This window comes from Lissotriton vulgaris, chromosome 7 (assembly GCF_964263255.1).
Source record: "Lissotriton vulgaris chromosome 7, aLisVul1.2, whole genome shotgun sequence".
Lineage (NCBI taxonomy): Eukaryota > Metazoa > Chordata > Amphibia > Caudata > Salamandridae > Lissotriton > Lissotriton vulgaris.
The window spans coordinates 1,626,826,606-1,626,851,179 of NC_141695.1; the positions used below are offsets into that span (position 1 = coordinate 1,626,826,606).

The 24,574-nt window shown below is 45.3% G+C and overlaps 1 protein-coding gene across 3 annotated transcripts; it reads right to left on the minus strand.

Annotated features, from left to right (window-relative positions):
• Positions 1–2,042: 2,042 nt before the first annotated feature.
• On the minus strand, positions 2,043–24,169 carry ZSWIM1 (zinc finger SWIM-type containing 1). 3 transcript variants are annotated; one of them, XR_015297616.1, is made up of 3 exons: positions 24,033–24,169; positions 2,301–4,297; positions 2,043–2,135 (listed from the first exon to the last, which is right to left on the minus strand). XR_015297616.1 is itself a non-coding variant. In XM_086932572.1 (2 exons), the coding sequence occupies exon 2, from the start codon at positions 4,053–4,055 to the stop codon at positions 2,547–2,549; it is 1,509 nt and encodes a 502-aa protein (XP_086788698.1). In that variant the 5' UTR covers positions 4,056–4,297; positions 24,033–24,169; the 3' UTR covers positions 2,043–2,546. The 3 variants fall into 3 exon arrangements, 2 of the variants coding, with proteins under 2 accessions (XP_086788698.1, XP_086788699.1); XM_086932572.1 differs by having other exon boundaries at positions 2,043–4,297; XM_086932573.1 differs by having other exon boundaries at positions 2,043–4,297; positions 24,029–24,096.
• Positions 24,170–24,574: the final 405 nt, after the last annotated feature.

The following is a 24,574-nucleotide window of genomic DNA, read 5'->3' on the forward strand; positions in this document are numbered from 1 at the left end:
TTCATTTCCATGAAAATATCCACAACAAAGGCTTAGTACTTCCTTTCTAATGACAGGGGTACTACCTAACCATCCCTCTTGCCCCCCCTCATATATATCCCACTACTACTGTACCATAGAGGCTTCAGCTAGCAGCTTTGATCGGATTACTTTTTCCCCCATGCAGCATACTTCCTTCAGGCAGCTGCCCCCCCCCATCCCTACTGCAAGACCTTACTTCCACCAGCCTCTTTCTCCTGCTACACTTCGGCATTCATTTACACCCTTAACTGAAGGATTCAATGTGGTATCACTGTGGTTTGTCTGGGTTCGATACTATGGGGCAGATGTTTTTCCCATGATGGCAAGTCACAGGTTCTTAGCTCTTGCAAAGGGTAACCAGTGATTACATCTCACCCCTTTCCAACCTGTCACTTACCTCCTATTTATGCCATTTAAATAGAAAAAGCTCCTCAAGTCCCCAACCCACTTGCAGTAACTTCCAGTTCCCAGCACCCCATCCCCCTTTTACTGTCAGCGTCTCCTGGGTGTTTTCCGTCGCCTTTGCCTCTACTCCTTTTTTCAGGAAATCGCAGGTCTTTAATCCTATGGGGCTGAAATACCCAAGCTGGACAAACCCGCCTCCTTGGGAGGGTGGTGGGGGCGACTACTATGCTGCAGATGGGGTTGATTATCTCTTGGTATGACTGAGGGTTTCATTTTATATATTTGTTAATACTGTAACAATTACAAAATGTGAATGAAGAAATTCTAAGAGAAAAAATAAAATTAATCATGTTTCCTTCCAACCCATGAGACCTGAACTTCTAATAGGCTGCTAACAGGAATGCCAGGATGTCTATGATCCAAACATGAAAGTCTCCATTGCCCTATTCTAGAGATGGCCAACTTCAGTGTGGAGCTGGTTTGAACATTTTTGTCATGGTTGATTTTGACTGCCTGTTAGTCCATACTGTGTTGGTTTAATCTGCAAGGTTCAATTGATGCAAAAAGAACCCATGCCAAACAAATATGGAACAAGACAATGGCCCATTCCAGGAATCAGTCACCCAGAATATTTCCCTCTTAATGCCTCCTTCTGTAGTATCAGCAAGTAGAGCCTCAAGAGACGATTCAGAATGAAGTTGTATATGAGCCCAACCGTCTCCTGCGATTGTGTACTGAAAAGCCCCAAGGACCCAAATGAACCCATCAGATACTCCTGTTCCCTTACTCCCATTTATAACTGCTTCTCTGCTGGACAGCACCCGTGGACTTGCATAAACAAGCTGCTATTTCTCATTTCTAGCAGGACCCAAAGTTTAGCTCACCATGTGAAAGCAACACAAGTAAGAAATTGTTTGAGTATTTAAGAGCGTTCTGTTCCTTGAACACAAAGACAGAGACACAAAGCTCCATGGGAGGAAATAAGTGGAGACATTCATTATTGATGGCAGAGTCCCACTACCCCCCTCAAGGAGTCTTCAGTATTATGCTGTAATATCTCCAAATAACTGCAGTGCACTGATTGGGACACATAGAAATCTAGTATTCCCTTTCCTGCTCCCACAATCTCAACACTGCTGGAGCTCCCACTTTGTATGACGGATTATTTAATAACACCTTCATTCCCTCCTGATCCATGCCACTTGCACTGCTCAACAGTGCTCCCTTTTGGTTCCGAATTCCAATAACCTGGTGCACCTCCTTCTGCAGATACTTTGTTACCCCCCTAGTCTACCAATGGATGCAAAAGAGCATTAGGTTACGTTTCTGACCACAGACTCCATTGACAAGGAACAGACAGTCCACAACTTCACACATCTATTCAATATCAGAGCAAAGATGCTCAATGGTTCGGGCACATAACTACACCATCCCCTCTACTTGCTCTAAGATGTGCCTATAAATACATTTTCCTGACAGACAACTGCTAATTGTTTGCAATCAATACAGTACCCCTAGAACAGACAGCTTGGCTAAGCTTGTTAGAATGCACCTCAAGTCTGTATCACTACCAGGCACATACTCTTAATTCTGAAAAACAACTTAATTTCACAGTATTCAGCAGAAACCTTTAATTTGTCGAAAACATTATTGAATTAACAGAGGCACACATAAATAAAGGCCCTATAATTTTGGGTCAATGGCATATCCTCAAGATGTTGCAGCAGTTCGGAGATTTGCAGGAATAATAAAATTAACCAGTAGTGTCAGAATTATGTGTACACTAAGATCGCAAATGACTTGCTTTCATGTGCTTCAAGTAGTCAAAATATTCTTAAATATGGCCTGTTGAAAGCAAAGCTCGAACAGAAAGCAAATAACAGAGGGCTTTTGTATAATAATCATTCACATAACCTCTGAAAAATTGGATTCCCTGCATCTTTGGTAGTTTCCCTAGAGTGTATAACCAATTCAATGCTCGCTGCTCAGCCCATGTTCTTTCTTATTTGCTCACACAGAAACGCATAAGAATATTTTCGGATAATCTCTACGAAAAAGGCACACAGATGCAAGATGCACTGTACGGCCAGCTAGGCTCACTAGAGTCCCAGAATGTTGGATTATAATTTAACCTGCTCGTATGGACCAATCCAGTAGTCGGCAAGTTCCCGCAAAGAGTTGTACCTGCCCTCAAACTCCTTATTAGTGCACTCAGCCATCAGTCGCATGAGTTCATTAGTAAGAAACTTCACTGTGAATGACTTGTCGTCCGAGGCTTGCCAAGAACTCTGTAGTATGTCCAGTAAGTCACTTTCAAGAGAGTTTGGGTCACAGGGCACTGAAGCTTCTTTGTACCACTTCTCATTCACCATTTCTCTCTGCAAGACCTGGTTATCCTGTTTAAGCGCAGCCAATGCGTGACGGCAGGGTAGCTGGAATTTGCTACTGAAGAGGCAGGTGCAGAGCAGCAGACTGTTCCTTGGGGCAACGCAACCACCATCTACAACCTGAACATGGATCTTGTCGCCTGAGGAGCCCACAATTTTCCCTTTGTTCAGGGCTACTGCCAATTCCTTCAAGCACAGCTTGGCTGCCGGCAAAGTGCACAAACTCTGCAAGGAGTGTAGAACTTGATCCTCAGGATCTTGGCCTTCGGCTAGCTGACCATCCACTTTAGTAAGAGCATTTTGTTTTGTAAACCAATATGCAATTTGAGGAACGTAGTCTGAGCTGTTTTGGCCTGTTGATTTTTGCTGTACTTCGACATCCACGCTGCTGCACGGGGTTTCATCGCTTCGAAGACCATTTAGAGCATAAGATTTGACAAGGTTACTGGAGCTCGCATTTAGTCGACAATCTCTCATATGCTTAGCCAACGAGGTGATACTAGATTCCAAAGTGGCATTATTGGTGAAAATCTGGTACAAATCTCGGCATACAATTTCCAGGCCCTGAAAGTACAGTGCACTCTCTGACGCACTCTTCCGACAATGCACATCCCATATTCCATCAGTCAACAGCCAGTGAGGATTCAGTTGAAGAAACAGCTCTGGTGAAAGAAATCTTTTCAGCTCATCATACATATGTTTGCGATTGCTTGGTGTTGGTGAGCACATGGTACCTTTTAAGAAATCAAGCAGCCTCGATTCTTCTAGGTTATACAAATCCATTTGGTTAATCTTCTGTTGCATGCACTTGCAAATGTGAAATGCAGACGGCACAACCTCAACTGATGGGAATGCCTGCATCAGGGTGGCATTCCCTGTAAAAAGGGGGTCTACTAGAATAGCCTTGATTTTGCGCCAGTCGGGATTGAACTTTTTGAAGGTTGTATACATATGAATTAGTCCGTCAGCTAATTCATTTTTGGGCACGGCAAAATGAATCACTTTCATAAGATCCGCATCAGGCTGCACGTCTGGACCATCAACAAAAAAAGTGTAGAGGGCTTTGCCCTGGACATTGTGAGTTCTATCAAAAAGCAAAATATTTGGAAATTGGCTGAATGTGTCCCTCATGTGAGTGCTTTGAAAATACAAGGAGTCAAGCTCAGATTTTTCATTCAATCCAAAAACCACGAGGGATCCAGGCTCAAAGCCAGCCAGGTTTTTAATCACCACTCCCTCCATGACTAAAGGAAGATGAGAAACAAGCCAGTTTAAGTGAGTACACGCATTAAATGCACAGGCTGACCACTCATGTCAATTTAGGTTCCCTACCAGATGATCTCTCATTGGTAGAGACTTAACGAAAGTGGTTTCACATTGGCGGTGGTGCTCTTAGCACCTTTTCTGCAGATTCTGAAAGGCCACAACTGCATTTCTTTTTCACTTCCAGCATGGACAGTGGCAAGTCGTCAACAAGGGTATATCTGTGTAGAGAAAAAAAGAAAAGAAAAAAAAAAAACTTTAGCTTTCAAACCCACAAAAACATTAGGGCAGAATTTCTTAGAAGGAATGTTAAACTCGTGGTTCTATGCGGCTTAAGGAATTTGTAAATATGTACATTATAGTGATTTTTAAAAGACCAGTCAGGGAGAGCTCCGTTTTTCAGTGCAAAACATCAGTGAAATACACCAACACCCAATGACAACACCAAGTTCTAATTTTAATTTGGAAATAGTTAAAGTACAACTCTCAGCATGCTCAGTAGTATGTTTTTTTTTTATAAAAACAGGCCTAACTGAAAGGATCCTCAGGACATAGATGCACTTGACAGGTGTGTACTGGTTCCTGCTTTCCACAGCTGTAGACTAGTGTAAATTTCTGGTACAGGGTCAGTGGAAGGGGAAGTTGAAGTGAGCTTAATGAGATAATTTTTTTGCACAGCTTGAAAAACATCTCAGCCGTTTAATTGGCATGTTATACAACACAGTCATAGTGTAAATCTGTGGTCCGTACAAAATAAGTGTGCAGGGATAAGGATTTCCTATAGCCCGAAGCCCTTGACATATTGTTTGGGGCCAAGGGCAACACGTTTTCATGTGTATTTTGTCCTTAGGACAAGTAGGCCCAACCCCCACAGCACAAACCCTTTGGCTGCCAGTTTACAGTACCACATTATGGATCAGGGAAGGGCATTGTCTGCAGTTAAGGTAATATTTGTGTCCATGTGTTGATGCTGTTCAAACTTGTATTTATGGTTCATTCATGCAAAGCCTTTAATATTAGAGTGAGCGCTCTAAGTAAATGTTGTAAACTGGGACTGCACTTCTGACAGTATAAACATGTGTACACGTTTTCAAAGTTTAGCAATATGAGACTATGTATAATGGTTCCAGAATGCTCCGATTCGATGCAAATATTTGCAGAAGCCTGAAAGCAAGATTGAGTCTTTGCTTTCAAAATAAAATATTCACAAAAAAATGCAAGTAGGAAAAAGACATTTAAATAAACTACTGTAAAATTGTAAGTACCATTTCTTTGCAGTATCATCTAGTTGAATGTGTTGATGAATGCCAGTATTCCCCAAAGATATAAATAACGGAAAATCAGTGTAAACAGTTTCAATAAAAGGATGGGAAACAAAAATAAACAAGCATTGGGTAAGCCAGTAGGTCTGAAATTGGTGGTCAGCCTGTTGGTTTGGTCAATGTGTGACTTGTTTTGGCATGGTTTTTGTTGTATAACCTTGTAGGTATGGGAGCTGCTGGGCACTTACCAGCAAAAAGAGTTTTGGTCTCAAAAAGCACACATTGCCACAGTAGTTCCGGGCACTGAACAAAACTACTTTGATCCTTGTGAAAGAGCAGAATGTGTTCGCTTACAGTGAAGCCAGCGGATAGAGAGACAGAATTTTAATAAACACAAAATGTCATGGTTAACGCCAGACCTAATTAGGGGCCAAATTATTAAAGAAAGTCTCAAAAATGCACCCATGGTATATGTACTCTCATTAAGTGCAGATATACAATGGATTCACTAGAATTTACAGAAGTAGGCCAAGGAATAGTACTCCTAGAAAATATTTGTGAACTGCATTTTGGCACGAGCAAACATGCATGTGTAGATATGCTCATGTAAAACTGCGTGAGAACAGCCTCAAAGAGGAGGATGTCCTTTTAGCAAGGTTGAATCGCTGGCCGGCCTTGGAGGATAGATTTCTGGCTATAGAAATAGAAAGAGCAGAAATGAGCCTAGCAGCCATAAATGGGGGACAGAGAGAACTCTTACTACCCTCAAATCCCCAAGGAGATTGTTCTCAAGAATAAGGAAGGTGTTAACATCATCAAATGGTTCACATCCATCAAGAGGGCCTGTGGAACAAGACAGGTGAAGAAGTCACTCTGGGGAGCATTGCTTTGGGAACTATTCACTGGTAAGTGCAGGATTAGACTCCCGACACTCACTGAGACAAATGCAGAGTCCTATAATCTCATGAAAGGTACCAGGATTGCGGGCTTTGGCGTCACCGCTGAAGAATATAGAATTAGATTTGGGGTGCGGGACGGAAAAAAAACCTGAGTCAGTCTTGGGTTGACTTCATAGACTACTCCAGGAAAACAATAGATGGCTGGTTGACTAGAAGTGAAGTGCATGACTATGATGGGTTTTATTTATTTTTTTATTTAAACCTTTATTGCAGCATTATAAGAGTACAAATATGGGCCTACAACCGCAGGGGCCGGCCGCTAGTCAAAAATGCAACCAAACATAGCACAGATCAACACAGCTCATCAGCCGACAACCCTGAGGTCCGGCAACGATTCAGGATAGCGTTTATCTTGAAGCGCATGAATAGGTTACAGAACATAATAAAGGTTTCATTTTATATTACAGAGATAGACGGATCAGGTGCCATATAATCAAGTTAAAGGAAACGGGGGACAGATAAAGAAACAGGATATACGTCAGAAACAACAATATAAGGGACCCAGGCGCCAATACATATACAGCTAGATGAACAACAATACGGGAGACAATGTCATATGCGCCAGTTCCCGGATCCTGCCCACCCGAACTAACGGTTAACCTAGAAAGCACTAAATTCCAGAACACAGTATACAGAATAGTTCACAGACGATACTGACCCGAAAGGAAAGGAAGGGAGAAAAATGCCATAGAAAATAAAAAAGGCAAAATTAAAAAATCCAACCCCCCCCACCCTGCACCCCTGCCTATGGCTATAGCCTAACCCCATTAGCAGCGTGCCTGTCGCCCTAAAAACTAAGACCACTAAAAGAAGGGAAATAACGGAGGAGGGCCTAGTAGTACTTGCCCCCAGCCCCTTACTCCCCCCGCCAGAAACAGGCACCCCCTATCACAAAGAAACGGTTGGTATGCGAGCCTTATAAAAGTAAATAGGGGGGAACCATGACACACCGCCCAGCCTCTGAACTCAAATCATATATGTGGAACAGTCATAATAACATTTCAATCCGCCCCAAATTAAGTAATCTCACCCCTGACCCTTCCGGACCAGCACACAAGCCCTTCCCAACAAGGCCCCTATGGCATATAAGCAAGTCATGGAGGAGAGGAAAGTCACCAAAAGTCACTCCGTTACCGCTTGCAGCAATTGAGTCCTCGGGAACTTCATGTACAGAAAGCCTCCCTCTCCCAACAAAAACAGTCTCGATGTTCCTTAACCCGAGGTAGCAGCATTCCCAAAGGGGGGGGGGGGGGGGGGGGTAGACGTTCACCAGATGAAAAAGGGTCCACAACACAAGTCTCCGGGGGTAGAAAGCCATTCAATTCCTCGAAAGTCAATAACAGTGGAAGGTGCAGAGGCACTCTCACGACCTCCAGGACACCATCATCCAGGGCTACATCCGGCGATTCCAATAATCGCGTCTCCACGGGGTCCCCGCAGTGAGGCAAAATGGCAGTTGGGTGATACCGGTGGTAGTCCAAAGAGTGGGGCAGGGTCCGGTACAATATGCAAAGTCCCCGACAGGCTTGCATCCATTTTATTCATGGAGATTGTCATTTGCAATTGAAGCACCCAGAGTTCCGCCAATAATGACCTCAGCGATGGCTCTGATACATTTCGATCCATGGTCTCCCACCCGGGACCGACCACCATCACCCACCAAGTGGATTGATAGCGACGGGGGGAGACCAACAGGGATCACAGAAATGCAAGCGTAGACAGCAGCCCGTTATTCTCCACAGCCGCGATCATCCGGCTTATCACCACAGGCCGGGGCCCCGACCCGCCGAGCCCCAGAGGGAACCGGCACCGGGTCCGCAGGACGGGAACCCTTGCCCGCCGCCAACAGCAAGCAAGGTCACCACTCCATCAGTGCCGAGCAAAAAGAGCAGTCACTGCCAATTCCAGGCGCAAAAGAAGCCTCCACTAGAATCGACCAGACCCTGCCCGGGTCTCTCAGCCGTTGTTGTTGCACTACCACTCGGCCACGCAGATACTCAAGGCCCCGGCTTCGCCGCCGGAGTAGGCGGCAATCTTCCACACGGTATAACTCCCTGAAACCAGCTGATAAAATTCCTGGGATTTCACCTCCGGAATGAGGAACCGTTCATGTACGCAGGGGCTGGGCGTAAAAGCAGGATATCATGCAGGATATTGCTGCGGGATACGGAGGTCGGCTGAGCCGAGAGCCTAAGCAGCCATCTTGTTCGCCGTTGTAGCTCCACCCCCTATGATGGGTTTTATAATCTGTTTATCAAAGAACACATTTTAAGTAATTGCATGAATGAAAAGTTGTATCAGTATCTGGAAGACCTAGGTCCAATTTATCCCTATGAACTGGGAAAGAAGGCAGACCACTGGGGAAACAGGTTGTGGTCTCCTCGGCAATCCCAGCTGAATGTCTTCTAGGGAATGATCGAGAGACCTCAGCATGGGCTGAGGCAGAACTGAAAACACATGCAGAGATGCTGGGAATTCCTGAGTTGGTGTGCACACAGAGCCGACCACGGGGTAAAAACAAGCATTTGCAATGCAATACGTCTCGCATTAGGAAAGTGTGAGCTATTGGTATTGTAAATGACAATTGTTTAAAATATTTGTTGGCTTTGAAAATATAAAAAAGTTAATAGCATAGTTATTTACAAAGCCAATAGCTTACACTTTCCTAATGCAAGTCCTATTGGCTTTGGCAATGCTTGTTGGTAGCAAGCAAGGACAGTGCTGTTGTGGAGCTGAGTGATGTGTGCGGCTGTGCCCCAGAGTGATGTGTGCGGCTGTGCCCCAGAGTGATGTGTGCAGCTGTGCCCCAGAGTGATGTGTGAGGCGTGCAGCAGTGTGAGGCGTGCAGCAGTGTGAGGCGTGCAGCAGTGTGAGGCGTGCAGCAGTGTGAGGCGTGCACTGACGACTGATGGTGTCTGTGCTTGGTGAAAGCGTGCACTGACGGCTGGTGGTGTGTGTGTGCCTGGTGAAAGCATGCACAGACGGCTGGTGGTGTGTGTGTGCCTGGTGAAAGCGTGCACATACGGCTGGTGGTGTGCGTGTGTGCCTGGTGAAAGCGTGCACAGACGGCTGGTGGTGTGTGTGCCTGGTGAAAGCGTGCACAGACGGCTGGTGGTGTGTGTGTGTGTGTGCCTGGGGAAAGCGTGCACAGACGGCTGGTGGTGTGTGTGTGTGTGTGTGTGCCTGGTGAAAGCGTGCACAGACGGCTGGTGGTGTGTGTGTGTGTGTGTGTGCCTGGTGAAAGCGTGCACAGACGGCTGGTGGTGTGTGTGTGCCCGGTGAAAGCGTGCACAGACGGCTGGTGGTGTGTGTGTGCCCGGTGAAAGCGTGCACAGACGGCTGGTGGTGTGTGTGTGTGTGCCTGGTGCAAGCGTGCACAGACGGCTGGTGGTGTGTGTGCCTGGTGAAAGCGTGCACAGACGGCTGGTGGTGTGTGTCTGCCTGGTAAAAGCGTGCACAGACGGCTGCTGGTGTGTGCCTGGTGAAAGCGTGCACAGACGGCTGCTGGTGTGTGCCTGGTGAAAGCGTGCACAGACGGCTGCTGGTGTGTGCCTGGTGAAAGCGTGCACTGACGGCTGGTGGTGTGTATGCCTGGTGAAAGCGTGCACTGACGGCTGGTGGTGTGTATGCCTGGTGAAAGCGTGCACTGACGGCTGGTGGTGTGTATGCCTGGTGAAAGCGCGCACCGACGGCTGGTGGTGTTTGTGTGCCTGTTAAAAGTGTTAACTGGCGGCTGGTGGGGTGTGTGCCTGGTACAAGCGTGCGCTGGTGAAGTGTGTGCCTGGTGAAAGCATGCAGGGACGGCTGGTGGTGTGTGTGTGCCTGGTGAAAGCGTGCACTGACGGCTGGTGCAGTGTGCCTGGTGGAAGCATGCACTGATGGCTGGTGGTGTTTGTGTCCGGTGAAAGTGTGCACTGACGGCTGGTGGTGTGTGTGCGTGGAGATCTGCCCTTAATTGGCGAGGAAATGCAGGTTTATACTTTGGCATTTCCTCTCTATAAAGACACTACATATTTCTTAGATATTGTGTTGCCTGTACTTTGAAGGAAGTTAAGGAAATGACCCTAGGTACCATCCCAAAATCCGAATTGTCATTAGTTTTCCTATCCCACAAGAAGCCACAGCAGACATTGGAGAGAAAGTGGCACAGACCAGCATTTGAAAGTGATCAGCGAAAGTCCGGCAGGGTCCTTATCAAGAAGGGAAGCTCGGCTTGTAGTTCAACAACAGCCATTAAGCATGCTGGAGTGTGACTGCACAGATTGTGTGTCAGTGGTATATTGTAACGGCCGTCAGGCACACTCTGCGCCCTAATTCAATTACAGTGCGCATAATTTTGCCAATTCCACTAGAGTAGCGTCTCCAGCCACTATTAACCATTGTCTTTTCAATCAATGTGACAGCCATTGTATAGTGCGCACATTTCCAATTGCATCTTGATATTGCTGGGGAACTGGGTTCGAATCTCGACAATGACGCTGACCATCCTGTGATTCTGGGCAAACCACTTAATCTCCCCATACCAAACAAAAATGAATGTGTCCTCATGTAATGCCAACGGTGCTATGTAAAGCGTTCTGATACCAGATTTGGGTGAAGTTCACGCTATATAAAGCTCTGTAAAATAAAAAAATACATAAAGCAAAATGGTTGTTGGAAAATGTAGTTTCTCTTTTTCAATGTGCTAGTTTGTATTGTGCACGGTTTAATGGTGCCACATAGCAGTTAACTGGAAAATCTAACCTTGAGCTGCACAAATAACTTTAGCGCGAGGAGCATTGTAGAAATTGCGTTCTGGCCACAAAATCCTTTTTGGAGGGCTGGAAAGTATAACAGGGGTGGGGGGGAATTGAGTCGTTTTGATAGCCAGCATATGATTTAAAGCTTGGAGACAATGGAGGGCACTCAACCATGGAAGGCAATTAGTGCGCGAGGGGTGGGGGAGCAGCAGCCTTTGATGTGGTGTGCGGGGCGGATGGGGGTGGGGGGGGGGGGCAGGGGAGCGAGCGAGTATGCTGCTATAATTGCTGATGTGACTTACCCAAGTACTGGACATAAGCCCTATTCCCACCACGAGGGCACATCTGGTGCGCCCCTGCAGGTCACAGAACAGATTGTTAACCTTATGTTACCATGGACAGGCGTAGGCCACTGGGCACACAAAAAGTCAGGATACAAGTTTCACATACAGCTAGGAACACAGGGCAGGGTTACACCCAAGTATAATGATGTATGTGTGAGACATTCTAGTGCAAGCACTGGCAAAGTTGGGATACACATATGTATTGTCTAGTGATGGATTACATTAGAAGTTTTCAGATACTGTTACAGATGTGTGTGGCGCCTTATTTCAGTGGATGTGTAGATAGAACATTGCTGTTTGTCTCCTTTTGACGGGGTGTACAGTTTTCAACTGGTTGACGGTATGTGTATTGTTACTGAGGGGTGATGTGTTAGCATAACGCGAGATGGAAATCATTGTGGACATGATGTTGCCAGAAGTTGCGCCTCATGTGCAATGGTGTTGTGAATTGCATATTTCACCCAGTAGAGGATATTGGATGGAGAATTGTTCTGTGGAATTGAAGCACACAGGGTAGGCATTGCAAGGTGTGCAGACATTCAGTTCTCACAGCAGTTATTTGTTTTGTTCGGTTCGGACATTACAGGGGGACATTATTATTAAGCAGTGACAGCATAATAGCTAAGGTAATGGATTGTCGTCCAAAATTCATGAGTGGCTTGTCCAGGCAGGGGAGGAGAATAAACCCTATTTCCTCGTCAAGGGTGTAGCATCGACAGGCACTAACGGGCATGCATAAAGGCTGCAGGTTAGCAGGCCTCTAATGGCCTTCGATCCACCTTGTGATGTCACTGTAGGTCTTGTGACGTCAATGCCACTAAACCAGGCATTCTAGTGAATCAATGTTTATGGGAAGTTTCCTGGAGCTCGAGGCACATTTACCTTCAGCAACAACACAATGAGGGAGGTACCCAAAGACCAGTGAGGGACTGGGTAAACCAATATGCAAAAAACACAAAGAGTCCCTAGTTGGTGGGGGTATATACCCTACAGCGTAGACTGACCCAACCAAAAGGCTCTAAGGGTAGCTACGATGTCAAGGACAAGATAGTCTTTAGCATAACATACACATAATTTACAAATAATTTACAAATACAGGCTAACAGTCAGTATAGGAACCCTGTCTACAAAGCACCACATTAATTAGGAAACTATAATCTTTACCAGTGTAAAAAACAATTTATTAAAAGCAATACAGTTTAAGTTCGCATTCATAAAACAATTATACATTCAAACATATATTAAAAAACCAAAGAGTCGACGCGGCGTTTCGGTGTCTTGTTTAGATGATAACACCTTCTTCAGGACAGGTTTTTTAGTTAAAAAAATCTCTGGATATAGGTATTCAATAAAATTATCTGTGCTGTATCAGGGGTGACCACCGTATATCAATTCGGCTGTTTAGCATGTAACTTTAGTTGTATCGGGTTGGGGATGATCCAACTTATCTCTTGTAGGTAGCGGTCTTCAGATTTGTTACATTCCCTTCTACCAATTCGCTTACTATTCCTTCTTAATTCTCAGAATAGTGCTTTTTCCTGTGTATCGGCCTCCCTGTCACCTGGTCCTCATACAGCTTCCCCATGGGGAAGCTGTATGAGGACCAGGTGACAGGGAGGCCGATACACAGGAAAAAGCACTATTCTGAGACTTAAACTGTATTGCTTTTAATAAATTGTTTTTTACACTGGTAAAGATTATAGTTTCCTAATTAATGTGGTGCTTTGTAGACAGGGTTCCTATACTGACTGTTAGCCTGTATTTGTAAATTATTTGTAAATTATGTGTATGTTATGCTAAAGACTATCTTGTCCTTGACATCGTAGCTACCCTCAGAGCCTTTTGGTTGGGTCAGTCTACGCTGTAGGGTATATACCCCCACCAACTAGGGACTCTTTGTGTTTTTTACATTTACCTTCAGATCACCCCTGCATTACTTTTGCCACACAGCAACAGCACATCAGAATTCTGGGGCGAGTAAAGTTCAGAAGCTGCAGCTTTTTTCCAGCTAGATCATCCAAAATTCAATAAAAATAAAGTTATTTTAAGTGGCATGCCCTTTCAAAAGTTAGTGCCAGTCCGGTCTCTGCTCGCCCAAGCAAGAGTTGTTTTTAAACACTGGATGCATGGAATGGGTTTCGGTGATGTGTAAACCCACACACAAACAACAGTAGGACATGCTAGGGTGAAAAGGGCAGAAAAAGTCATTGTGGTCTGTTCCTCGGAAAAATACGAAGGCCGCTGATGAGATTTGTGCCTGCAGCACGGGCCACTGAAATATGAAGTTTATTCCTAGAACTGGCAAGTAAATTGCATATTTTCTTTGAAAACATATCTTTAGCAGCTTCCCTGGGAGCATGTAACAGCAGCACTGGGAGGAGGGCTGATTCTGAGGAGTGCGTGAAATGGCTGGTGTGAAATGTCATGCCTCTCGAAGTACAAGCTCTGGCATTGCGCAGAGGGGGATGGGGGAGAGCATTCCTTTGATGTCTGAAGCTCTCGTCATTGCTGCGGCGGGTCTGATGTGATGATGAGAGTCGGCTCGGGGAGCAAATTGCAAGCGCATGCACGGGCACATGCACTCTGCGTAATCCGCCTGCCAAAGCCCTCTTGTTCAGCTTTCCTGTTGCACTCTTTATATGTCTCGACTTCTGCAATGTGCAAGTGCATTGGCAGAGGTCGAGACCTAAAAAGAAGTGTTGGAGATTGTAATAATGGCCCAATTTTCCAAGAGAAAAGGTAAGAAGACCGTGGGACAAGATTCTGTACAGCAAAAAGCCCAGGACCCAGCTCAACAGGGAAAGGCCCCGTCTATGGTACTTGAACCCTATCAGGTTGAGCTCCTGAGCCAGGGGGAACCCTCTAGAGAACAGTTGTGTCAAGGACAGAGGACCTGTCCTACTCTGTGAAGCCTTCAACAGCAAGATGCGGCAGAGGAAAATGGAGATGTCAATGACTCCCAAAAGGACCTATTGGGAGGAGTGAGTATATTACATGGAGCCAGAAACCCCAAAGCTGGTATCACAAGGAGAGCTGTAGTGTCTCAGTAGTTTAAAGAATTCCTCCTCACATTTGCTAAAGACATCCCCCTAGCTGGGTAACTTGGTCAGATTAAAACTTGGAATAGGCTAGTTATCCATTTCTACTGGCCAAACATGTCTCAGAATTTTGCATCTCCTGTGTCACCTGTCAAGCCAATGGCAAGACAGGTGGCCACCCTAAAGGACTCCTTAATCGCAATATCAGTGGTTGGAGTTCCCTCTGGAAGGGTAGGTGTGGACGTAGTTGGTCCACTTAAACCTCACCTAGCATCCGGAAATAAATTCATACTGGTAGTAGTGGATCATACCATCAGGTATCCTGAGGCAATTCCCTTTAGGACTACTACTGCGCCTGAAGTAGATAAGGCCCTCATTGGTATCTTTACCAGGGCACGGTTTCTTAAGGAGATGGTGTAAAACAGAGGAACAAACTTAATGTCTTGTTACCTGAAGCACACGTGGAATGAGTGTGGAGTGACCTATAGGTTCACTACACCTTTTCAATCACAAATCAGTTGTCCTGTTGAAAGGTTCAACAAGACATTGAAAGATGTGATCATGGGACTCCCTGAAAAACTCAAAAAGAGATGGGGGTGTACTTTTGCTATGCCCGTTTTTTGCCTACATAGAGGTGCCTCAGAAGAGCAGGGTTTCCCCCTTTGAACTTCTGTTTGGCCACCCTGTTAGGGGACCACTTTGTCTTGTGAAGGAGGGTTGGGAGAAGCCTCTCTGAAAACCTAAGCAAGATATTGCGGACAATGTACTAGGCCTATGTTCCAGAATGGCAGATTACACGGAGAAAACATTGAAAACTCTAGAGGCCAGCCAAGAGCTCCAGAAGCTCTGGTATGACCAAAAGGCTGCACTAGTGCAAGTGGACCAGGACTGGACCCTGCTGTGCACCTTGTCCTGTCTGACATCGCGAGAGTCTCCAAGTGCCTGCCTTGAGGTCCTCAGGGGGGCTCTAGAAGTGTACTCCTGTGGTGGATTGGGACTTAAACGACTAAACATGATTAAGGTAAACTCATTGACCAAAATGAGCCTGGAGCCTGGATACCGTAGCTGTCCCGCGCTTCATTGCAGTCAGCATAAAATTTTGTTTAGGTCCTGTTCTACTGCGACCAATGACTCAAGGTTTTAAAATGTATAGCTCTGGTTCCAATTATTGAATTTTTTGTGTCATTTTTTCTTTATTGAATTTTACTTTGTTTGTAATTCTTTGTGTAATTTTTATTGGTTTGTATTTCAACATTACTACTGTTTTAGAACTGAATAATTAGGTTACACCTTGCCAATACGATAAGTGGATAAGCCTGTCTGCTCTGTGCCGTAATTACCAGGGTATTGAGCTCAGGTTTACTTAGTGACTTTAGTGGTCCACCATGATAGGGACAGTGATTATTACTTGCGAGGGAAGGAGGGCTGGAGCTTGCCGGGGCTCAAGATGGCGGCTACCTCCGTTAGCCATCCAACAATCCGACAGGAATCCTACATCATTGGCATAGTAAAACCCTAATCCAGCTACTGCCCCGGGGAGTGCTGGAGAAGAGCTGCACAGCGGTGTGTTGATTGTGCCTGAAGGAGCCACTAGCAGTCGGAACACAACTGCAGCCGAGTGGGGCCAGGAAGAAGCGCAAACTACGGCCTTGGCACGGCAGGAGTGCAGCGGCGCGAGCAAAGCTGGCTACGCATCTGGAGGCTTGCCCTTACCGCTACTGCAGAATGCTACATGTACCTGACTTGATGGTGGACGCTGAAGATTGGAAAGGCTGCTTACCAGGGTGCTGTGCTAAGCGTCCCCTGCCTGCGCTGAGTAACACTGCCTCATCCGGCCGTAGTACCCCAGGTCAAATAGGATTACTTTAGAAGCCATCCCAGAGTCATTGGATGATCATCCAACTACCTTAGAAGCCATTTACACGTCATCAGACATCATCAAGCTCTTTAAGTCATCAGCAAGCTGCAGAAGCTCAGCCTGATGATTTGAGGATGACTTGAAAATGAGTATCTGATGACTTTAGTAGGTGTCAAGTTCAAGTTCAAAAGACCTTTATTCGAATTTCATAAAATTCATAAAAGTACCGAATATAGCAAAAACACACATATACATGTAATACAAGCAATTATATAAATAGCATTCCATGATAACAAAATAATTCATACAGTGATTGAACAGTAAATTTCATTTTCTTATAAAATTTTTACAGTAGTATCATTATGACTAGTTTCTGATTTCAGGGACTTTCCATTGTCTTGCGTGCACGTATGGCTAATCTTAAAAAAGTGCTAGTGCGAAAGGTCAGTTCATCGGTATCCAGGGTAAGCAGCAACATATAAGATTCTTGGAGTGTGAGAGGTCTATGTTTTCTAAAATATGGGGTTAAAAGCCATTTAATAAATCTCACATAAAATGTACAGAAAAATAGAAAGTGCAGGTCATCTTGAGTGCTTATACCATCACAAGGGCATGGAGTAAGGTCTGTACTATGTCGGTACCCCATAGGAAAAGACAGCAAAAATTTCACAGTTCCAGCCCTTAAACGAAACAATAGAGAACGCTCCCAGTTTGACATAGGGAGGGAAAGGTAGGGCGGCAGAATTTGCATACAGAGACCATTTCCTATGTATTTCTTGACCCTTGATTTCTGAGATTCTCTTCCTATGCGCCCATTGCGATAAAGTGCATAAAGTGCTTTTTGTACCTCAAATTTATCCTTTGGTTCAATTGCCGTTGGGTCAGTGAACAAAATGCCTCTACCAATTTCATTAAGTGATTTAAGAACTTCTTTAAACCAAGGAATCTGCATACCATATTCACAATTTAGGCAGTCCTTGATGATATTTTGTGTAAGGACAGCAGCATCATTCCTCCAGATTCTAATCCAGAAGAGAGCTGGTCTTGCTTTGATAAAATCACTTATATAGGGGAGGTTAAGTTCATTATGACAGATAAAATCGGAAGAGGAAATCGGTGCACCCAGCACTTTTCTACAGAAACGATTTTCCTCTCTTTGGATACAGATGCTACTATCCGATCCCCAAACTTCAGCTCCATACGTAGCAACAGGTGAACACTGTAATTTAAAAATCTTTACAATAGCCTTTGTGGCACCAATTTTCTTTGGGCGGGGGAGACTCAGAACAGAATTGTTGGCCTTCGAGAACTTGCTCGTGGCGTGGGCCAAATGCCCACTCCACGAGCTGTTCGCAGCGAAAACCAACCCCAAATAAGGAAACTTATGAACAGATTCTAGTTTATCCGTTCCAATTCGAATTGTACTGAGTTTCCTTTTGCCCGGCCCACAGGACATAATAAAAGACTTTTTAAAATGTACTTTCAGGTCCAGTCCCTCCATAAAATTTACAAAACTATGTACAAGCAGACGTAGAGCATTAGGTGTGCGTGCCATAAGGACAGCATCGTCTGCATATAAAAGCACAGGTAGGGGATTGCCTAAAATTGTTGGGACATCAGGGGTGGCTTTTTTTAGGCAATTAGACAGACCATTGATATAAATGATAAACAACAGGGGTGCTAAAACGCACCCCTGTCTCACCCCCCCTCCCTATCTCAATAGCTCCCGAGACCTCTCCGCCCATCCCGATACGTACCCGTGCTTTCAGGTCAGTATGGAGATAGGCTAAAAATCTAACAAGAGTGGCATCAAGGCCATTGGACAGGAGGATTGACCAAAGCTTAGATCTGTTCACAAGATCAAATGCGGATGAGAGATCCATAAAAGCTAAGTAGGCAGGGGATGAGCGGGCAATGCAATATTTATCGATTATCAATTTCAGATTTAAACATTGCTCCACTGTTCCTACCCCACTCCAGAACCCCATCTGACAGGGATCTAAAAAGTCAGTATCAGCCGCCCATTCCAATACCCTATTATAAATTATACGCCCTAGTATTTTTAAAGTATTATCCAGAAGGGAAATGGGACGATAATTTGCTGGGTCTGATCTGTCTCCCTTTTTGTAAATAGGAACAATGATACTAGTAGCCCAGGTGACAGGCATGGCTACTTTTGGGAGACTATTAAAGATGTTAAGGAGTATTGGTGACCATAGCTCGACATTGTGTTTGATAATATCGATAGGAAGACCGTCTGGTCCGGGTGCCTTGTTGCCTAAGCTCTCTTTTATGGCTTTCCTAACTTCTTGATCCAAAATCTGTAAACCCTCTGATTGACCTGTATTAGGGAGAGATTGCTCATCAGAGGGGGCAGCATAAATTTTAGAAAAATGGGTCTCCCAGGCTGCACTTGTTATATTGCAGCTGATTTGTGTAAGCTCTTTGCCCATTTCCCTCGTTCTCCTGACAGCCGACCAAAATGGGCCGCTGCCACCCAGGTTGGCGCTAATAACCAGCTTTTCCCAATTTTCGTAGAGCAAGTTTGCCTTCCTTTCCGATATTTTATCTTTGTAGTTTTTCCTGGCGGCTCGAACTGCATCTTTGCACCTAGGTTTAGCAGAGAGTGCCTTTCTTAATTCTCTGTTGGCAAGGGGGCAAGATGAATCAAACCACCGTGGCTCTTTGCATTCATTAGGAAGTGGGACTGACAGGAGGGTTTTAATATTTGAGCATAAAGCTTCAAAGTCTACAATCAATTTTTCGTTATTTGTACTTGGGGACGAACAAGATTTCAACAAATCGGGATATGTCTCCTGAACAGTATCTATAATGGCCCCACAATCAATTCCCCTCCATTTTAAGCGAAGGCCATCAATTGAGGGTGTAATGTCCCTTGCCCCATTTAGATTCATAAAAATTGGACTGGGTACAAAATTAAAAGTACCTAACAATGGATTGTGATCGCTGAAGGACGTTTGCACCACAGAAGTTTTAGTTATACAGTCTGTTAGCGGTGGTGATGTAAATATGTAATCGATAATGGAACCGCTATCTCTGCCGTTGAACATAGGGGCATAAGGGAAATTCATATCATACCCTACTCTCATTGCATCGGCAAGATCAAAGTCGGATAGTATTCTAATCAGTTCCAATCCCCTGCGGTCATCAAAATAAACAGAGTTAGTAGATCCATAGTTCTCTATAAGTTTCACGTTAAAATCACCCCCTATCAGAATGCCAGTCTTTGTAGCTACTGATAAAGAACAATCAATCATATTTAGAACCTTAGATAACGCAACAAAGTTTTTGTTCGGTACACCATAAAAATCATTGTTGTAAAAATTATTTAAATAAATCGTGGTCTTTGATTTTAGTTTATATTCAAGAATTTGAATATTGGGATTAGCAAGGTTATCTAGCTTCAGATCTCTGATTATACCACCAGCCAGGATTCTAATCCCCATAAAAAGACCACCCACTGCTCGACCGAAACTAGGTTTTGCTGACGTCAGGCTAAAGCAGTGGTAGCCTTCAATGTACAAATTATCAACAGCCCAAGTTTCTTGAAACATAAGTATGTCCGCATCATTAATTAGTTCAACCCATGCAGGGTCCGAGAGCTTGGATTCTAATCCTGCAACGTTCCAGCTTAGTATTGATAAACCATGTTTGGTTCCATGTTTGACAAGTCTGTTCCCAGTATTCCCATTATCGTGGTGAGGTAGTTCATTGGAAGTGGGCAGAATACTGTCAGACGATATAGTTTCTGTAGAACCAATCTGGTCCTGGTACAATACAGCTGGAGTTGTGAGACCCTCTAAATTACAAGCTTTCACATCGCTGCACATTTCGTTATTGGCCAATATACTCAGTCAGTCCTGTTCATCTAAAGTAGATAAATAATCGAACCGATTGTGAGTGGGAATGTTGTACATTGACCTAACTTCAGTCATCGGTGTAAACTGGAACGGATTAGAGACTGGGTAAGGCCTATCTCTGTAATTGTTCTGATGCATGGTTGAAGCTTGAAAGTAATGCGGAGGGTTGGGAGTTGGAATTGGCATTGGGGGTTGAGGATGCCAGTTACGGCTGTTAATGTGGATGGCGTTGGGATTCTGATTCTGAATAAAAAGGGGTGATTTGATCCTTGCTCCAAAGTTCAGATCTTGAAATGGATTTGTGGGGTGATTAACCGTGGCTTGTTCAGGGGGTATCCGATGTCTGTAAAAGTATCCTAAGGGAAGGAGTGTGGTGTTAAATTCCCAGGGCGATGGTAAAGGGGTACTGGCAAGGGTTTTCTCTGCCCATTGTGGATTTCTAAAGCTTATGGTGACACAGTCGCCCTCAAATTTTTTCCTGAGTGGGCCTATCCAACCCACTCGCTGGGTGTTAATAATCTCCCTTGCACCATCAATAGGGTAATTGCAGTTGGCGATTAGCCAGTGCAAGGTTTTATTTTTGAGAGATGTGGGATTTTCGTCCTGATCCTTCCTTAACTTGGTAACGTTTACTGACACTAATACATATGCGCCGCATTCTGGTGGAAGGTTAATGCGGGCAGGGACTTGCCTAGCTGTTTTTAATATTGGTTGGACCGTGATAGGGCTACTTGTGGAAATTGCAGACTGACCTATGGTAGTCCCATTTGGAGGTTTGGTGTTAATATTGGTGTTAGTGCCAGGGTCCTTCCTTTTGTCTGAGGCTGCGTTATTGGTATGCAGTGTTGATGTTTTTTTCTGACTAGTGGTTGGACCATTTGAATTAACCAATATAGCAGGTGAAGCTTTGTGTACAGTGTTTGTGTTTGTTGGAGGTGCCTGAGGAGTATTAGATTTGGTGCCTGCTGTTTTAGTCGTATTATTATTATTTATGCTCTTTGCGGGACCTTCCTTCAGAAAATTCTTAATAGGGATACTCAGTTTGGCTAATTGTTTTTCTATCCGAGTGAGCCTACTTTCAATGGGGGATAAATAGATACTTAATAATTCCCCCAACCTTTCCAACATAGGGTCGTGTGCATTGTGAGTATTATCATTGGTATCCATTGTTCTGCCCTGCTGAACCATTTCACTTTCATCCCCTTGAGAGATTACCGTGACCCTACTCGCATTGTGATTAGGGACAGGATTGGTGTTTTTCCCAGTCTTTCTTTGTAACCGGCCATATTTCCAGACCTTTGTAGTCCGGGGCTTCGGTGCATATAATTTTTGTTTTTGAACGGCACCCTCGCGTCTACCTCTCAATTGCCTGGTGTTGTCAGCAGATATTGCTTTAGGAGAGGGGTTGATGGGTAGATCTGGGTTTTTTTCTAAATCCGTACTGATATCAGTGTCTGAATCTAATAGGGGAATAGAAGCTGAGAGGTTAACCTCACTTGGAATGGTGTGAATGTCAGCACATACATTAAGTAGGGGTCTGATGTTGTTTGGCATAGCCTGTGCAGGTGTAGTAGCAGCGGCAATAAGGCCAAGGGAAGAGCGTTTGGCGTGAGCCAGATCTTGTGATACCCTGCGTTCTAAAAGGCAAATGCAATTGATGGCGTCATTGGCCTTAGTTATGAAATGGTCAATAGGGCCAGTCACTGGGCCGGCCCCAGTGGCAGCTGTTTTGCTGCGAGTGCCCCTTGGAGACATGCTGAAAATTGCTTACCCTTGTTCAAGAGAATGAATAACTACACAATACAGGGAGCAAGATTGTTAGAGACAGCGGGCAGATAGTCCCAACCGAAGGAAACAACAGTATTTACAGTATCAACGGTCCCTACATTGGGGATGACAACACAGTAAAGTGGACCGATAGTTCACAGAGAGTACCTTGTGATGGAAACGTTAGGGGGGTGACCCCGTCCCGTCCTCCTCGTGCCTCAGAGGGCCCGCCCTTTGCCCGGGCTTAGCCCCGGGCGCTCCCGCGCGCGTCTCGCGGGGCGAGAGGGGAGTCAGCCTTTAACAGGCGCCTCCGGGCGCTCTATGCGCGTCACGAGCGCGCTGCCGCCCCACTGCCTGCTGGGGGTTGTGGTTCGCCTGGTCCTGGTGTGCTCCTGGCGTCTCCCGGCGTGTGGGCTCTTACTGCCGTTCACCTCACGGCTCCGCCCGATGGCGGTTCAACAGGTAAGTGGCCGGTGTTCCCCCCTGTGCTTTTGGGGGGTCAGCCTTTAACAGGCGCCTCCGGGCGCTCTATGCGCGTCACGAGCGCGCTGCCGCCCCACTGCCTGCTGGGGGTTGTGGTTCGCCTGGTCCTGGTGTGCTCCTAGCGTCTCCCGGCGTGTGGGCTCTTACTGCCGTTCACCTCACGGCTCCGCCCGATGGCGGTTCAACAGGTAAGTAGCCGGTGTCATTATTCGTGATGATTTGAGGATGACTATGTGTCATTATTCGTGATGATTTAAGGAGGACTTGAACATTTGTTTCTGCTGACTTCAGAAGGTGTAATTATTCCTGATTATCTGAGGATGACTTGTAAATGACTCTACGATACTTTACAAGATGACATTGTTCCTGATGACTTTGGGTTGATTTGAAAATAAGCATCTGAATACTTCAAAGGTACTATTGTGTTTTCAATAAGATGTTTTTGCGTCTGGCGATTTTAACAGGAATTGCTTGTCTATTTAAAGACCACGTCCACCACTTTGGTTTCAGTTTTCCAGAAAAATGCAAACGGTTGGATGATTGCACAATGAATTGCAGATAAACGTCTGACCTCCTGCAGCTGGGAGCCCCAAAACCCAAACACACCCTGAACCCCCAAATTAACCCCTGCACTTCAAAACCCAAACACACCCTGAACCCAGTATTATCCCTTGCACCCCAAAACCCAAACACACCCTGAACCCAAATATTAACCCTTGCACCCCAAAACCCAAACTCACCCTAAACCCTAAAATTAACCCTGGCACCCGAAAACCCAAACACACACTGAACCCCCAAATTAACCCTTGCACCCCAAAACCCAAACACACCCAAAACCCTAAAATTAACCCTGGCACCCCAAACCCCAAAAACACCCTATACCCTAAAATTAACCCTGACACCCCAAAACCCAAACAAACCCTGAACCCTCAAATTAACCCTTGCACCCCAAACCCAAACACACCCTAAACCCTAATATTAATCCTGGCACCCCAAAACCCAAACACACCCTAAACCCCCAAATTAATCCTTGCACCCCAAAACCCAAACACCCTGAACCCCAATATTATCCCTTGCACCCCAAAACCCAAACACACCCTAAACCCCAAAATTAACCCTGGCACCCCAAAACCCAAACACACCCTGAACCCTCTGTAGGAGCATCGTGTTGGTTTGAAGAAATAAAGTAATTGTCAACTTGCTTTGGTTGGTGATTCTTAACACCCAAACATGCTCTAAACCCTTAAATTACACCTGGCCCCCAAAAACACAAACCCACCCTCAACCCTAAAATGACCATGTACGCCCTAAAATCCAAAAGCCCTACAAACCCCCAAACTGTTTATGAATGCGGGGAGGCGCTGCTGTGATTGCAAATGATACTTTCTGTACCCCCAGGCTGCACTTCCTTCATAGAGTATTTCCATAAACACATAGTTTAGTGGAATCCGATTGTTAGACTCTTTAAACAACTGCGGACAGGCCTGCTCATGGCCCGAGGAATAGGTCTTGCAAAGGAAAACAAGCTTTGTCGTCATGGTGACTGCCGAATTCACTCCATCACAATACTAAAATACATTTTTAAAAAGCACAGCTGCCTCGAACACAATGCAAAAATCACCTACTGTAAACCATCAGTCTGCCGGCTGGCTGGGACTCGAACCGCAGATCCTCAATGTAGAGCAGCTCACCTTCTCCTATACCGGAAGCCGGTGGAATCCTCTAGCATAGGCTACGCACATCTGGGAGCGCCGGACGTGACGTCATTGTTCTGCGGCCAGAACGAAGACTAGCGTCTAGCGGGAGTGCAATGGCCATTAAAGGGACAGATGGATTTTTTTCACACTCCACCTCCTTCATCGATTCCAGCGTATACTCGGGGAAGTGCTGCAGCTGTTAAAAAAGAGCAGCATCGATCCTTCGCTCTCGGTCCCAGCTGCTTAATTTCCGTCCCAGACCAGCATCCTCATTTTTCGGAAAGCACGAGTTTTCATTAAGGGGGCAAATTCAGACGCAGCTCCCTGCATGTGTGTGCTTCGTACGTGTTATAATGAATGCCTGCGTTGCAATGTGTGTGTATTATGTGTGCTTGATGTTTGGCTGTATCAGCCTGCCTACTTTTTTAATATGCACCTTTTGTGTTTGAGCATGTGTATTTTTGTGTATG

Bases quoted from the DNA above. Each gene is read 5' to 3' on its own strand.
- ZSWIM1 (XM_086932572.1), bottom strand. From the start codon at position 4,055: ATGGAGGGAGTGGTGATTAAAAACCTGGCTGGCTTTGAGCCTGGATCC.